The sequence below is a fragment of the Callithrix jacchus genome, chromosome 1, assembly GCF_049354715.1.
Source record: "Callithrix jacchus isolate 240 chromosome 1, calJac240_pri, whole genome shotgun sequence".
Taxonomy (NCBI): domain Eukaryota; kingdom Metazoa; phylum Chordata; class Mammalia; order Primates; family Cebidae; genus Callithrix; species Callithrix jacchus.
Window position 1 is genome coordinate 175,559,312 of NC_133502.1, and position 14,297 is coordinate 175,573,608.

The window sequence follows — 14,297 nt, forward strand, 5'->3', positions numbered from 1 at the left end:
CTGAGTCACTTTAATCCTGTTTGAACTGATCTGAACAGGTTCCATTCATACCAACTGGTTTGAACAGACAGGTGGAGTTGGTTAGCCTTTGGCTGCCTTTGAATCTTGAGCTGGATTTACTTTTAGTCTCAGTTTTTTGGTTTCCCATTTTGAAGTGTCTGGGTTTTTCATGGGAGTTTCTGTTGGAGGGTCCCAGCCACTTCATCCTGGGAAGCCTTTCCTTGCCTCCAGGACCTGTTCCCTGACTCTCAGTGCCTTTTGCACCAGACATTCCTCAAGGTTTTTTTGCTTATTAATAGTATCCTGGCTAAGTGTGGTGACTCATGCCTATCTGTAATCCCAGCCCTTTGGGAGATGAAGGTGGGAGGATTCCTTGAGGCCAGTAGTTCAAGACTAGCCTGCACAATGTAGTGAGACTCCATTTCTACAAAAAATAGAAAAAATTAGCTGGGCATGGTAGCAACATGCCTGTAGTCCCAACTGCATGGGAGGCTGAGGTGGGAGGATCCCTTTAGCCCAGGAGTTTGAGGTTGCATTAAGCTATGATTACACCACTGTACTCCAGACTGGGAAACAGAGCCAGATTTAAAAAAAAAAAAGTACTTCAAGGGTAATGGGTGAGGGAGGAGTTAAACATGTGAGTTCAGAGCACCATCATGAAACAGAGCTGAAGGCGCTTCTTTATTATGGTATAATTTATATTTCATTTTTGGAGCTAACTGGCACCATGATCCAGTTTTAGAACATTTCCATCCCTCAGAAACTCCTGTGTCCTTATGTAGTCAGTTCTGCCTCTGCCCCTGCCCCTGCCCCCGGCCCAGCAGTGATATGCACTTTTGTCCTCTAAATTTGCCTTTTCTGGACATTTCCTAAAAATGGAATCTACACAGTAGATTCCTTTGCATCTGCCTTCTTTCCCCGAGCATGTGTTTTTCAGGTTTGTTGGTGTGGTGGCTGTATCCGTGTGTTACCTCTGTTTTGCTGAGTAGTGCTCTATCCTGCAGATGTGTCGATTGAATTGTCTGTCTACCAGGTGGTGAACATTTGGAGGGTTTCTAGCTTTTGGCTTTTATGAATAATGCTGCTGTAAGCATTCATGTTCATGTCTTTGTGTGGGCGTATGTTTTTTTTTTTTTTTTAAGGAGACACCTAGGAGTAGAATTACTGGGTCATGTGATAAATTTATATTTAACTTTTTAAGAAACTACCAAACTATCTTCCAAAGTGGCTGTGCCATTTTGCCTTCCCACCAGCAACGCATGAGTGTTCCGTCTCTCCACATTTCTGCCAATACCGGTATGGCTTGTTGTTGTTTTGTTTTGTTTTTCATTGTAGCCATCCTGGTGGGTGTGATGTGGTATATCAATATGGTTTCATTTGTGTTTCCCTGATGGCATTTCTCTTGTTAGCTATTCGTATATCTGATTGATTGATTGATTGATTGATTGATAGGGTGTCACTCTGTCGCTCAGGCTGGAGTGCAGTGATACAATCTCAGCTCATTTGCAACCTCTGCCTCCTGGGTTCAAGCGATTCTCCTGCCCCAGTCTCCCAAGTAGCTGGGATTACAGGCATGTGCCACCATACGCGGCTGATTGTTGTATTTTTAATAGAGACGGGGTTTCACCGTGTTGGCCAGGCTGGTCTCAAACTCCTGACCTCGGGTAGTCTGCCTGCCTTGACCTCTCAAAGTGCTGGGATTACAGGTGTGAGCCACTGTGCCTGGCCCATATATCTTCTTTTGTGAAATATCTGTTCAAATCTTTTGTGCAGTTGCTTTTTAAACCTGTACCAGCTGTGGATCTGTGGTCCTTGGTTACAGTGAACATGGCTTCTCTCAGGACAAAAATGACTAACAAATGAGACTTCTTAGCCCGTCTCTTCTCTTTGCTCATGAAAGAGGACTTTGGCCTTTCCAGCTTAGCTTTTTCTCTAAGGAAGAACTTACCAGTTCTTTTTTTTTCTTTTTTACTATGAAAATTATCAAGCACTTAGAAAAGTGCAGAGACTGGTACAACAAACTCCTCTATACCCTCTTGTCTGGCTTCAGGCATCGTTATCATGTTGTCATATTTGCCTTATCTCTACTCATATGTATTTTGCTGACCCATTCGAAAGTAAGTTTTAAACTTTACATCTGTATGTTGATACACACCTCACTAAGGGTGAAGACTTTTTCCTAGTTAACCACTGCACTGTTATCATACTTAGGAGAATTTATAGCGATTCAGTGGTACCCTCTAAGATCCATAGTCAGCTTTTCCTAGTTGATTCCCAAATGTTGTTCATAGGGCAGACTAGTTCTTCTGAGCGTTTTTGGGAAGAATGGGAAAGTAGAAGGCTCACAGGATAGAACTGAGGAGGGGATAATTGAAGTGGATTATATTGGATTGGAGCAGCTATGAAGGAGGAGAGAAGAGCCACTGTCAGTGCTGAAGATGTACCAGAAGAGAGCCTGGATCATTTGTGGACGTTCCTTTTTGGTTGCTTGCCCCCGTTTCTTTGACAGCACACTGCTATTTGCTGGGCCCTGTGACTGAGGGACCTGGGAAGGTTGCAGATGGAGTCAATATCATCAGGCTTTTTCTTCTTTTTGAGCTACCTCCAAAGACTGGAGCCAACTGCAATTATCCAGGCAAATCATCTTTCCCAGTGACCTTTGGGCTAGATCTTGCCCTCCAGGACCGATTTCCTCATAGGCACCACAGATTCGGCATTCCCAAATAAAATTTATCATTTTTCCCTCAAATCTGCTGTGTCAACTCTGTTCCTTCCTTGAAGAAGGGCATACCATCCTTCTGGTACTTCATGCCAAAAACCATCTCATCCTCAGCTGGTACTTCTGCCTCACCTCTGTTTCAGTACATGGGAGTCTCAGTCCTTCCTGTCTTCCTGTCTCTCAGTCTCTCTCCTCTGACTTGACTGCTGCAACCTCAGAGCAGAGGCCCTTCCTTATCTCCTGCCTGGATAACTGCAGTTGGTTCCAGTCTTTGTCTTCTTCTTGCCTTCCTCCCACCCTGTCCCCCACGTTCCTGGTCACTTGCTGCTAAAAGGCTGTCAGTGGCTTCAGGCTTCTGTGTTTAGTGATGTGGTAAATGCTCTCCTACAGGTGAGTATACTTGGGTGACAAAACAACTGGGTCTGCTTTGGGTTGTTCAGGCATGATACCTGAAAAGGTGACATTTGAGCAGGGTCTTGAATGATGACAGGGTGGTATAGTGGCATGAACAAAGGCATCAAATAATGAGATATATGCCTCCCTGTGCCTCAGTTTCGCCACATGTAATAGGGTGTAATGTGCCCTTTCTCTCTAGCTGCCCTTAGAATTTTCTCCTTTATTTCAACCCTGGTGAATCTAACAATTATGTGTCTTGGGGTTGCTCTATTTGAGGAATATCTTTGTGGAGTTCTCTGTATTACCTGGAGTTGAGTATTATCCTGCCTTACTAGGTTAGGAAAGTTTTCCTGAATAATATCCTGAAGAACATTTTTCAGCTTGGATTCATTCTTTTCATGACATTCAGGTACACCTATCAAATGTAAATTAGGTCTTTTCACATAGTCCCATATTTCTTGGAGACTTTGTTCATTCCTTTTACTTTTTCTTTCCTAATCTTGTCTTCTCATTTCATTTCATTTCATTAAGTTGGTCTTTGACCTCTGATATCCTTTCTTCTGCTTGATCAATTCGGGTGTTAAAACCTGTGCATACTTCGCGGAGTTCTTGTATTGTATTCTTTAGTTCCATTAATTCACGTATATTCCTCTCTGAATTGTCTATTCTTGTAAGGATTTCGTCAAACCTTCTTCCAAGGTTCTTAGTTTCTTTACATTGGGCTAGAACATGTTCTTTTAACTCACAGAAGTTTCTTATTATCCACCTTCTGAAGCCTAATTCTGTTATTGGAATGCACTCGTTCTCCATCAGGCTTTGTTCCCTTCTTGATGAGGAACTGTGATCCTCTGTAGAGGGAGAGGCATTCTGATTTTGAGTATTCTTAGCCTTTTTACGCTGGTTTCTTCCCGTCATTGTAAATTTATCCACCCATCGTCTTTGTAATTACCGAATTTCAAATTGGGTCTCTGAGTGGATGTCCAACTTGTTAATTCCCAGCACCAAGATCTGAGCAACCCACTGCGCCGGCTAAAACAGCGGCGTTAAGATTCTTGGTGCTTTTCTGCGCTGTCTGGCTTCCCTCTTGAATCCCTTCTTCAATCAGCTGAATGGGCAACTCTGCCTTTGCGGAGCTCCAAACATCGACCAAAAGGGGACCCAGTCCTGTTTACTCTGCACCGAGAACCGCCACGCCGGCCACAAGAGTTGCACTGGCAACCCGTGGGGCTCCTCGGCTGGGAATCTCCTGGTCTGTGAGCAATAAAAATTTGTCTGAAAGTGTGGTGTCCTCTTGTTCTCTGCGCTTTCACTGGGAGCTACAAGCCTGAGCTGCTAGTGATCGCCCATCTTGGATCTCTCTCCTCAATAGAGTGTAATGATAGGATCTACTTCAGGATTTTTGGGTTAATGTATGCTAAGAATGGCACATAGTACTATATGGGGTTAGCTATTATCCAAGTTATTATTGATGAAGAAGTATGGTGCCAGGGGAACACAGTAGAATTGGTTTGTCTTCTTCACTTTGCCTTTGTTTTAAAAGAAAAATCAAGGCTGGATGCGGTGGCTCACATCTGTAGTCATAGCAGTTTGGGAGGCTGAGGTGGGAGGATTGTTTGAGCCCAGGAGTTTGAGACCAGCCTGGGCAACATAGCAAAACCCCACTTACACACACACATACACACACATTAGCGGGGCATGGTGGTACATGCCTGTAGTCCCAGTGACTCGTAGAAGGATCACTTGAGCCCAGTAGGTTGAGGTTGCAGTGAGCCATGATTCAGCCACTGCACTCCAGTCTGGGTGACAGAGCAAGACCCTGTCTCAAAATAAATAAGTAAATAAAACCAAGGCCACAAACTCTAGTGCCTGCAAGAGCTAGGCATGCACTGAAATGGTTGCACAAGCCACGTGGGAACTAAAAGGCCCTTTCTTTAAAGGTCTCCTCTGAGATGATCTGCTCAAGTCTGGTACAGCTTTCACCTGGTGATGTGGATAAGTTTGTTTTGAAGACTGTTTTTTATGAGCCCCTTTGCCTTGCAGGACTTCTCCAGACAGGTTATGTTACCTGCAGAGGCTGCCCTGAAGCTGCCTGCAGCCTGGAGACTATGTACAAGAGGAATGGTCTGATGGCTAGCGTGTTGGTCACCTCTGCCACTCCACAGGTACTGAGGCTGCAAGTATTGGGACAGTGGGTAGAGGGGTCTCCTTTCAGCTAACCCAGGCCCCAGCTGAGCCTTGAACAGCAAGGCTATAGGGCTCTATGAATACCACCATTCTCAGCACTCCCAAGGCCTCTGGCCATGCCAGGCGTGAGATTTGGGAGGCAGTCAGCCCTGAGGATCAGTATGTTTTCTGAAGTCGTTCTCTTCAAAGAAAAAAAAATACCTGCCCAGTCCAGTCGTAACAAGTGGCACATTCCATTTTGGTGGCAAGAAGGGATCAGACCTTTCCCAGGAAAAGCCGCTGCTGATTATAAATAAGTCACACACATTCCGGAATGAAGTCAGACAGAAGTCATTCCAACTGGCCCTGGGTTCTTATTTACCTTGCTCTGTAGGAAATGGCTGTAAGGACTGGTGGTCTGGAGTGGCCTGGGCTAGGGTCCCTGCTATGGGGTTTGGGAGTTTGCTTTCCCTGCTCAGTAATGGCACAGAAGCATGCAGGAAGATTGGGTGCCATCTGAGGCCCAGAGGCCACCCTGTTGTGTGTATAATTCCTGTTCCTCTGACAGATTGGCAAGGCTATGCCAGGGTTTGAGCCCACAAGGCCCTCCTAATTATGCTGGGCTTTTGAAGTGATCTTGGGTAACCAGCCAAAAAGTCACAGGAATCAGTTCATTTCTTATAAACCTTTCAAAAAATTCTGTGTTTTGATCTCTGGTCCTGAAATCGGGATAGGTTTAAGTAAAATGATTCTTAATTCTGCTGCAGCAGAATTATCATTACCCTCATCATCACCACCAATAAATGTATTTGAGGCAGCTTTTAATTGAACAAATCCCCTTGTATGAGTGTGTGTGTTTGGGGCAGATATGATCGTGTGTCACTGGAAAGTTAAAATATCTGAAATCCCAGGAATGGACTTCTATTTCCTGGAAGGAATTCTATTTGACTTCTTTGTAACTATAGAGTCAAACTTCTATTTCCATCTAGAGTGAAGCTTCTTTCTTCTCTGCCTTCTGTGTGTATATATGTATGTATATGTATTTGAGTGTGTATATATGTGTGTGTGTGTGTGTGTGCATGGACATACACACACATATGCTATATATATATACATGTATGTATGTCTAGCACAAGGTAAGTACTCATTAAATATTTGTTGAATAAATGAATGAGTGAATGAATGAATACATTTGTAACTGAAGTGCTCAATAAGTTTTGATGGCTGAGTGATACATTTACACCCATATAGCCCCATAATTTGTTGCTTACTATATACCAGGCACTTTTTTGCATGTTCCATAGGCATTGTCTAATTTAATAGTCACAATAATCCCAACCCCATCAGGTTTATGTTATTTTATCCCCAGTTTATAGATGAGGAAACTAAGGCCCAGACAGGTGAACAAACTGGCTTGGAATCACACAGCTGCCAGGTAGGTGGGGATTCAAAGCCAGACCTCCCTGACTCTTGAGCTCGTGCTCCTAACCATGACATTATACCATCCAAAAGAAATTCACCCTGTCACCCTGATAGATTCAGCTTCCTGGAAGGTGGATGTAGAAGTACAGAACGGTTTGTACAGAATTGTCTGCTTAGGATCTACATATAAGGCTGGGAGATAGAGTAGAATGCCTATTTCAGAAGCATCAGGAGTAGTCTTTATAACTTTTCATAAGTTCACTCTGCACAGGTTCTCCTCAGGAGAGAATGTCTTGTCACTGTGAAATTTTAAAAATAGCCATGCCTGGGCTGGGCGCAGTGGCTCCTGCCTGTAATCCCAGCACTTTGGGAGGCCAGGATGGGTGGATTACCTGAGGCCAGGAGTTCAAGACCAGCCTGCCAACATGGTGAAACCCCATCTTTACTAAAAAAATACAAAAATTAGCCAAGTGTGGTGGTGGGTGCTTATAATCCCAGCTACTTGGGAGGCTGAGGCAGGAGAATCATTGAACCCAGCATGTGCAGGTTGCAGTGAACCGAGATTGCACCACTGCACTCCTGCCTGGGCAACAGAGGGAGACTCCCACTCAAAAAAAATAAATAAATAAAAAAATAAAAAGCCATGCCTGAGCTCACTCTAGTCCCCTTGAATCAGCCCTCCTGGAGGTGGGGGCAGATTCTGCCGGTTACTTTCTAAGCTTCATTTTATATAACCTGTACTATAGCCCAAGTACAGGGCTAATATCAGCAGAAGTAGGTTTAATATCAGCATTTTACAGATGATAACTGAGACTCAGTAAAATGAAGTTATTTGTCTGAGCTCAGACAGCAACTGGTGTGGAGCTGGCATTTTAACCAGGCCTATCTGACTTCAGAGCTCTTAACCACTCTGGTATACTGCTTCTTAAGATCATCTTAAGAGTTTTTGGTATAGTGGACTCATTTTAAAACCTTTTGATGACACAGGCCTATCAAAATCTACAGGTTTAAGTTCCTGCTCCTCTTTTTAACCTTACATTTCCAGTTGTTGGCTATTAGTTTCCCTCACTGATCTAAAACATTCTAGTTTCCAGGAAGATTGCGAAGTTTTTCCAGATATAGCCATTTTGGAAAGAGTGAAATAAAGAATTAATAAAAGCATATTCTCTACATCCCAGTCCAAAATGTTAAGGTTAATGGAAACCACAAAATCCTCCTTCATGAGCTGAGACAAATAAAATAATTTATGAACAGGGCACAATTTTTGGGTGGTAAGCTCAATTGAGCTTGGTGAAGTTAAATTAAAGGGAAAGTATATTCAACATTCTGGAATCCCTACAGTGTTGAGATCCATGAAATCAGCCACATTTGAGGAGTTTTAACTTGCCTTTTTATGGGAGACTCTTTCATATACATGCAGGATGCAGAGTATCCTTAGCACAAAGGACTCTACTAAATATAACTTTTACACCTGGCCTCCAAAGCCAGTTGGTTACCTCTCAGCTCATTAGCAAGCAGGCTTTGAATTCCAAGTGGCCTGCATGAGAAATAAGGCTTGAGAGCCACTTTTACATTTTGTGTAACAATTTCCTGCAATGACTTCAAGTAGAAAAAAGAAAGGTAAAACCAGGTAATGTTTGAAAGATGTCATGAAGCAGATTGTCTCCTCAGGCCTCTTAAGACATGCAGTCTGATTCTCTCCCGAGGAAGATTGTGCTGTGATTTTTTTATCCCACCACTAAACCGTTGGCCAGAGAAAGTTAGGGTGTGGCAACTGAAGGTGTGTGTTTTGGGATCAGATAGATGCAAAACTAAGTTTACTTCCTAGCTTTCACTTTCATAGCTGGGATACCTTGGAGAAGTAACATTGCCTTTACTTCCTTATCTATAAAATGGGAACAATAATAATGTATACTCATAGGGCACACTTGAGAAGGAAATAAGATGATACACATGAAGTGCTTAACACGGTGCCTGGAATGGGGTAAGGCACTAAACAGTAGAAGCTGTTTTTATTGTACTGTTTTGTTGCTCTCCCATCCTCAATTCTGAGGAGGTTTGGGAGGCAGATTCCAAGCCAGATCTCTCAGTTGGCACCATCTCTCCCTGCTCTCCACAGGGCAGCAGCAGCTCGGACTCTCTGGAGGGCCAGAGCTGCGAGTATGCCAGCAAGAGCTATGATGCCGTTGTCTTCGATGTCTTGAAAGTGACCCCAGAGGAGTTTGCTGTAAGTGACACAGAGCCGGTATGGGTGGCTGGGCACCACAACAGGGCACTAGAGGGAGCCACCACTTAGGCTTTTTGCTCAGATTGGAAACATATATGTCCAACAAGAGGGAGTGTTGAGTAAAATACGTATCACCCTTTATGAAATACCATGCAGCATTAAAAAGGGTGCTGTCTAGAAATTAACTATCTTGGAAGGTCGTACGCTATGTATATAAAAGTGGAAGGAGCAGACTAGCACAGTTTGTGGAGAACATGCAGTTTTAAAAATGTATGTACAGGCTGTGCGTGGTGGCTCACACCTGTAATCCCAGCACTGTGGGAAGCTGAGGCAGGAGGGTGGCTTGAGCCCAGGAGTTTGAGACCAGCCTGGGCACATAGGGAGATTGTCTTGACAAAAAATGGAAATAAAAAAATTAGCCAGGTATGGCAGCACACACTTGTACTCCCAGCTACTCAGGAAACCAAGGTGAGAGGATTGCTTGAGACTGGGAAGTTGAAGCTACAGTGAGCTGTGATCATACAACTACATTCCAGCCTGGGTGACAGAGCAAGACCCTGCCTTAAAAAAAAAAAAAAGTGTGTATAACATACATATGACATAAGTATTTGCATGGGGTCTAGATTTTTTGTTTATGTATTCATACATATCTAGATATATATATATATACCAAACATATTAGATACTGTAGTATCTGGTTATAGATTCCAGGTAATTGGAATTTAATTTTTCTTTTTGTTTATTCATACTTTCTACATTTTTATAATGACTCTTTTCTGCAATGATAAATGATATTGTTTGGGCAATTTTAAAAAATATAAATTTAAAAAAAGATTTATCTTCAACCAGTGTGTTGCTCCCAGTCTGACTAAGGGACTGTCCCTTGTGGTGGAGCTGTGTTGGCTCCTTGTTTGGCCATGACTTGGTTTTCTCCTTTTGCACTTTGACGGTAGAGGGAGAATATTGACTCTGGGGTGACCTCAAGCCTGATTGTGAGTATTGTCCAAGCATTGAACTCCTCTCCAGAACCCTGGAAGTGTTTCCAACCCATACCCACTTCTTCTCTACCCTCTTTGGTAAGAGGAGCTTCTTGTCCTCCAAGGTGCCAAGGGAACTAGCTGGGCCCCATGTCATTGCTCTGCCATCATTGGCTTCTTCCACATTTACTTTGTGCCAGGCCATACTGAGCCTGGCACATGCTTTATCTCTTTCAGTGTTTCTGAGGGATCCTTTTAAACTCTTCAGACTCTCTAATGGCTCCTTCCTACTAGAAGAGACCCAGAGTTCCTCCTGAGGCCTCTAGTACTCTTGTGGTCCTGTCAAGCCTCCTCTTCTGCCCCCACCTCCATGCTCTCCTGCTGTTTTTTTCTTCCCCAGGCTCACCTGCATCCTCTGTCCTTTTCTTTTTCAGTCTTATTGGCTCTTCTTTAGCTGTCTGCTCACTGTGTTCAAATGTCTGTCCTTAGGACTTTCACTGGGATAAAGTAGCATCTTTCCATCATTATCTTTCTCCTTAATCTCCTCTGTTTTTCTTCATAATTGTTATTACTACCCAACATTACATTATAGAATAGTAGGTTTTTTTTTTTTTTTTTTTGAAAGACAGCATCTCATTCCATCACTCAGGCTGGAGTATAGTGGAACAATCACAGTTCACTAAAGCCTCAATCTCCCTGGCTCAAGTGATCCTCCTGCCTTAGCCTCCCAGAGTGCTGGGGCTACAGGTGCACACCACCATGCCCTGCTAATTCTTTTGATTTTTAGTAGAGATGAGATCTCACTGTGTTGCCATGGCTGGTCTCCAATTCCTGGACTCAAGTGATCCCCCCACCTCAGCCTCCCAAAGTGCTGGGATTGCAGGTGTGAGCCACCACTCCTGGCCTATATAATAATAATTTTTTATTTTATATTTCCTCTACTAGAATATAAACTCTCTAAGGACATGGAAACTTATCTGACTTGTTCACTGCTTTTTTTTCCCCAGTGCCCAAAATATGCCTGGCTCATAGTAGGTGCTCAATAAATGTGTGTTGCCTTAAAGAGTTTAATTCTTTTCTCTCTCTCTTTTTTTATTTTTATTTTTGAGATGGAGTCTTGCTCTGTTGCCAGGCTGGAGTGCAGTGGTGCAATCTCAGCTTGTTGAAACCTCTGCCTCCCAGGTTCAAGCCATTCTCCTGCCTCAGCCTCCCTAGTAGCTGGGATTACAGGAGTGCTCCACCACGCCCAGCTAATTTTTGTATTTTTAGTAGAGACAGGGTTTCACCATGTTGGCCAGGATGGTCTTGAACTCCTGACCTCATGATCTTCCTGGCTCAGCCTCCCAAAGTGCTGAGATTACAGGCATGAGCCACCATGCCTGGCCAAGAATTCAAGTCTTACAACAACTCAGTGAGGCATATCATTAGCTCCCAATTTTCTGATAAAGTAAGGATCCAAGAGATTAATTTTCTTACATGGATTTTATAGCCAGGTATTGGCAGAGCCAGGTCTGAAACTCTCATCTTCTAATTACCTTCTAATGCTAGGAGGTAGTAATAAGAGCAACTCCTGTTTTTGAACACTGATTATGTCTAGATCTTGTGCTAAATGTTTTACATGCTTTAATCCATTTGCTTTTCATAGCAGCCTTATAAATAAAGTGTAGTTATTATTCTCAAGTTACTGATAAGCAAGTCAGTACTGTAAGTACTGATAAGCACTTAGAGTAGAAAGTCACCTCTTCAGACGGATAGTAGATGGCACAGCTGGGCTTTAAAACCTGGGCTGTCTGATGCTGTAGACCAGTGATTTCCAATAGAAATATAATGTCAGCTACATATATAATTTAAAATTTTCTAGTAACCACATTAAAAAATAAAAGAGGTAAATTACTTGTAATAGTATGTTTTATTTAACCTTGTATATCAAAATATTATTTCAAAATATAAGCAACATAAAATTATTGGGATACTTTATATTCTTTTTTTCAAACTAAGTGTTCAAAATTTGTGTGTGTGTGTAAGAGACAAGTCACTATGTCACCCAGGCCACTGTACAGTGGCTATTCACAGGTGCAGTTATAACACACTGCAGTGCCTTGAACTCCTGCATTCAAGCCATCTTCCTGCCTAAGCCTCCCGAATAGCTGGGACTATAGGCTTGTGCCATTGTACCTGACTCTAATGGGTATTTTACACTTGGTAGTGCGAACAACATTTCAAATGCTCAGTAGCCACATGTAGGTAGTGGCTACTATGTTGGATAGTATAACACTAGAGTCTGCACTCTTAGCCACAAAGCTGTATTGCCTCTCCTTTAGAAGACTTCATCAATCTTGCAGGCTGATGGCCCAACTTCTGTGTTCTATTTATGTATGTTTACTTGTACTTCTAAGAGTCATGTTTTTTAGCTGCGCAAAAGGAAAGAAGCAGCAATGAGGCTTAAAAATCCCTTTATAGCTGTTTACCCTGTGGCATGGCAGAGAGTTAGACTGCATCATAGAAAACCACTGCTTAACAGTACTCCTTGGTGAGACTTGGGGCTGGGTTTTCTAGCCTCAGCCATAGGGTATTGCTTGGCTTGCTTCAGGCCACCTTTCTGGGCTGGGAAGACTACAGGGAAGGTTAGTGAATACTTTGGGAATGTAGTGCTAAAACTTTGGCTGTCCCTGCTGGAGCTAGTGTGTCTTTAGCTTACATGAGAAACCAGGTCTCTGGAGTCTTTGGCCTCTGGGAAAGCACTGGAGTGCTTAGGTGTTAGAATTGAATCAGACCAACTGGCATTTTAGTTTCCTGTCTAGTGAAAGAAAGAAAAAACCCAGACATAAAAACCCACTGAAAGAATTATTTAAAGATTCTGGGAAGATGGTGGTGGCAGTAGCATATTTTTTAAATTCTCTCTTAATCCATGTTCCCCCTCTGCCCCACTTTGAACATTCGTAACAACTAGATCACAAACCCTAAAACTCATGAACAAAATTATAGTAAACCTGGGTGACAGATTATCCCCATCACCCCCAAAATAGAAGTGGTTGAAGATATACCACCAACATCTATAAGATCTTCAGAGTATCAGCATCTATAGAAGAGAAAGCAGAATAAGCACTGGGGTATTTGATAGACTTGGGAATAGGAGAACCCCAAAGCTGCCAACAGGTACATTTGCTGGAAAGTTCAGTGAGTCAGGGTGGGAATAGCAGCTGAAATTGGCAGGGAGTTCGACTATCTAAATAATGGTGAGTAGAAGGGATCTGTGGAATAGCCATTATGATTTCTTGAAACAAGCCATCTAGGGGTCCCTTCTAGAATGATGCTGCATACCTAAGAAAGTCAGTATGGAGTAGAATTAAAATGACAAGGACAGAGATAGTTGTGGCAAAAGCAGCTGTGTGTGTGTGTGTGTTGTGAAATCTCAAGAAATAGTGGCCATGGTGTTGAACACTACATGAAAGCAACCTAAAACAGAGCTGTGTGAAGTTCAAAAAGGTACTCTGAACCATATTGCTCTCTAAAAGCTCAGGAAAACTAATTTTGCATAAAAATAAGCAACAGGAAATTATTGCTGTCAAATCTCATTCAAAGTTATTATTAAAAAAAGACACCAGAATCCCTATAGACAACGAAAACATGCCAGAAAGGCATGCCACAAAACAGATAAAACCTGTAACTATTTATTTTAAAATGAGCTAAGAGATATTAAGAGCATGCATAAAGAACATAAATCAGAAATAAGAAAAATCTCAGAAATGGGATGACAGAACTTAGGAAAGGAACATATGAAAAAAATGCTCATCATCACTGGTCATTAGAGAAATGCAAATCAAAACCACATTGAGATACCATCTCACACCAGTTAGAATGGTGATCATTAAAAAATCTGGAGATAACAGATGCTAGAGAGGAGGTGGAAAAATAGGAACACTCTTACACAGTTGGTGGGAGTGTAAATTAGTCAACCATTGTGGAAAACAGTGTGGCGATTTCTCAAGTATCTAGAAACAGAAATTCCATTTGACCCAGCAATCCCATTACTGGGTATATACCCAAAGAACTAGAAATCGTTATATTATAAAGACACATGTACACGTATGTTCATTGCAGCCCTGTGTACAATAGCAAAGACCTGGAACCAACCCAAAAGCTCACCAATGATAAACTGGACAAAGAAAATGTGGTACATATACACCATGGAATACTGTGCAGCCATAAAAAACGATGAGGCCATGTCCTTTGTAGGGACTTGGATGAATGTGGAAACCATCATTCTTAGCAAACTGACACAAGAACAGAAAACCAAGCAACGTATATTCTTACTCATAAGTGGGTGTTGAACAATGAGAATACGTGGACTCAGGGAGAGGAGCATCACACACTGGGGGCAGTTGCTGGGGGC

The 14,297-nt window shown here is 42.5% G+C and overlaps 1 protein-coding gene across 50 annotated transcripts in view; it reads left to right on the forward strand.

Moving 5' to 3' along the window:
• The window catches only part of RALGPS1 (Ral GEF with PH domain and SH3 binding motif 1), a 332,381-nt gene that overhangs the window by 42,019 nt on the left and 276,065 nt on the right, over positions 1-14,297 (forward strand). For 25 of the 50 annotated variants that reach the window (XM_054243946.2, XM_078327741.1, XM_078327788.1 and 22 more), the window contains 2 exons: positions 5,156-5,277; positions 8,820-8,927. The exons of 1 other annotated variant lie outside the window; for it this stretch is intronic. In XM_054243946.2, coding sequence (XP_054099921.1) covers positions 5,221-5,277; positions 8,820-8,927 — 165 coding nt within the window. In that variant the 5' untranslated portion in view covers positions 5,156-5,220. Of the gene's footprint in view, positions 1-5,155; positions 5,278-6,647; positions 6,714-8,819; positions 8,928-14,297 lie in introns of those variants that run through there. 24 more of the 50 variants (XM_054243919.2, XM_054243918.2, XM_035257892.3 and 21 more) reach the window with 3 other exon arrangements.